Source organism: Cephus cinctus, unplaced genomic scaffold, assembly GCF_000341935.2.
Source record: "Cephus cinctus unplaced genomic scaffold, Ccin1 Ccin1_scaffold1385, whole genome shotgun sequence".
Taxonomy (NCBI): Eukaryota; Metazoa; Arthropoda; class Insecta; order Hymenoptera; family Cephidae; genus Cephus; species Cephus cinctus.
In genome coordinates, this window is record NW_014333783.1 from 5698 (window position 1) to 6968 (window position 1271).

The following is a 1271-nucleotide window of genomic DNA, read 5'->3' on the forward strand; positions in this document are numbered from 1 at the left end:
TTATTTTATATTTTGAAAAAACTATATATTTTATGCTTTTTTTCTTCATATAAACCAGGGTATGTACTCAATATTTATTAATATTTTTTAATGAAACTATGATTAAAAATTATTTTTATAAGATTTATTTCTTCTTCTTCTCTTTTTATAATTAATTGTAAGTCACAGTATTTTATTCTTCAAAGTGTTGACAATAATGATTATCTTCAAAAAAGTGCTTAAAACATAAAGACTTCATTGCACTTGCAACTCCTTCAACTGCTAATGTTCTTCCAGAATGCATTTCTAATTGGAACCCACTCTGATCTGAATTATATAAATTTTCAATTCCAATTGATGATATAGAAGATTTCACATCAGCAACAAACATATCAGCCATCATTTGGAGGCCTAAAGTATTTTCCAATGTTTTCCTAGTAATAAATTTATTTATTTTTCTAGACACTATTCTGTGAGCCTTTTGGAATTTCGCTAACCAATTTTTAGAAGCTTTAAATCTTACATCTTCAGATCCAATTTCTTTTTGAGCTTGTAACGCCCATCTCCGTATATCGTGATCGTGAATAATTAAACCACTTTCAACAGCAGCTTTAAAATTATCAAGTGTGTATTGACAAATCCGTGCAATTTTTTCTCGGTACGTGCCACCTTCATTAATATTGTGAGCTCAACGTTTGAGCTGACTGATTGATGAGACTTTTCTGAATCTTCTTTACGCTGTTTCAATACTTAAGTTTTCTTTTCCCACTTCTCCAATATTCTACAGCTTTTTGTTTGTAATCAAAATTGATGTCTTCAGTATCTTTCGTACACTGATTTGTTGGTGCAACGTCAGGATCAGGAAAATGATGTTGAACTTCATCCTCAACTATTTCAGCATCACAATCCTTATATTCTTCCTCAAAATCCAAAGTATCCTCAAAAATCGTATCAACTTCATTGAAGTCATTTGCTGCATCGATTAATATTTGTTTCAATTTTTCTGACAACTCAATTTCTTTATAATTCGTCACACTATTGGGTATTTGTAAAGTTTGAAAATACGCTAGTAATAAATTCACTACATTTAAGGGATTAATCTTCATCTTTGAATCTAAAATATAAACATTAAATAATAACTCTTTATTACGAAGATTAATAGGTGTAGAAATATAAATTACAAAATACTCACATAACTACCTAAAAATTAGATAATTGGTTGTAAAAATATCCACACCACGTATGATATATTATAATGTTTTGTGTTTAACAATGACAGATATATATACATA

At 28.6% G+C, this 1271-nt stretch overlaps 1 protein-coding gene across 2 annotated transcripts; it reads right to left on the bottom strand.

Moving 5' to 3' along the window:
* Nucleotides 1-324: 324 nt before the first annotated feature.
* LOC107273103 lies at nucleotides 325-1262 on the bottom strand. 2 transcript variants are annotated; one of them, XM_015750930.2, is made up of 2 exons: nucleotides 1172-1262; nucleotides 325-1093 (listed from the first exon to the last, which is right to left on the bottom strand). In XM_015750930.2, the coding sequence occupies exon 2, from the start codon at nucleotides 1083-1085 to the stop codon at nucleotides 723-725; it is 363 nt and encodes a 120-aa protein (XP_015606416.1). In that variant the 5' UTR covers nucleotides 1086-1093; nucleotides 1172-1262; the 3' UTR covers nucleotides 325-722. The 2 variants fall into 2 exon arrangements, with proteins under 2 accessions (XP_015606416.1, XP_015606417.1); XM_015750931.2 differs by having other exon boundaries at nucleotides 1180-1208.
* Between the last annotated feature and the right edge of the window lie 9 nt (nucleotides 1263-1271).

Coding starts and splice junctions, on each gene's coding strand:
- LOC107273103 (XM_015750930.2), bottom strand. CDS start 1,085: ATGAAGATTAATCCCTTAAATGTAGTGAATTTATTACTAGCGTATTTT.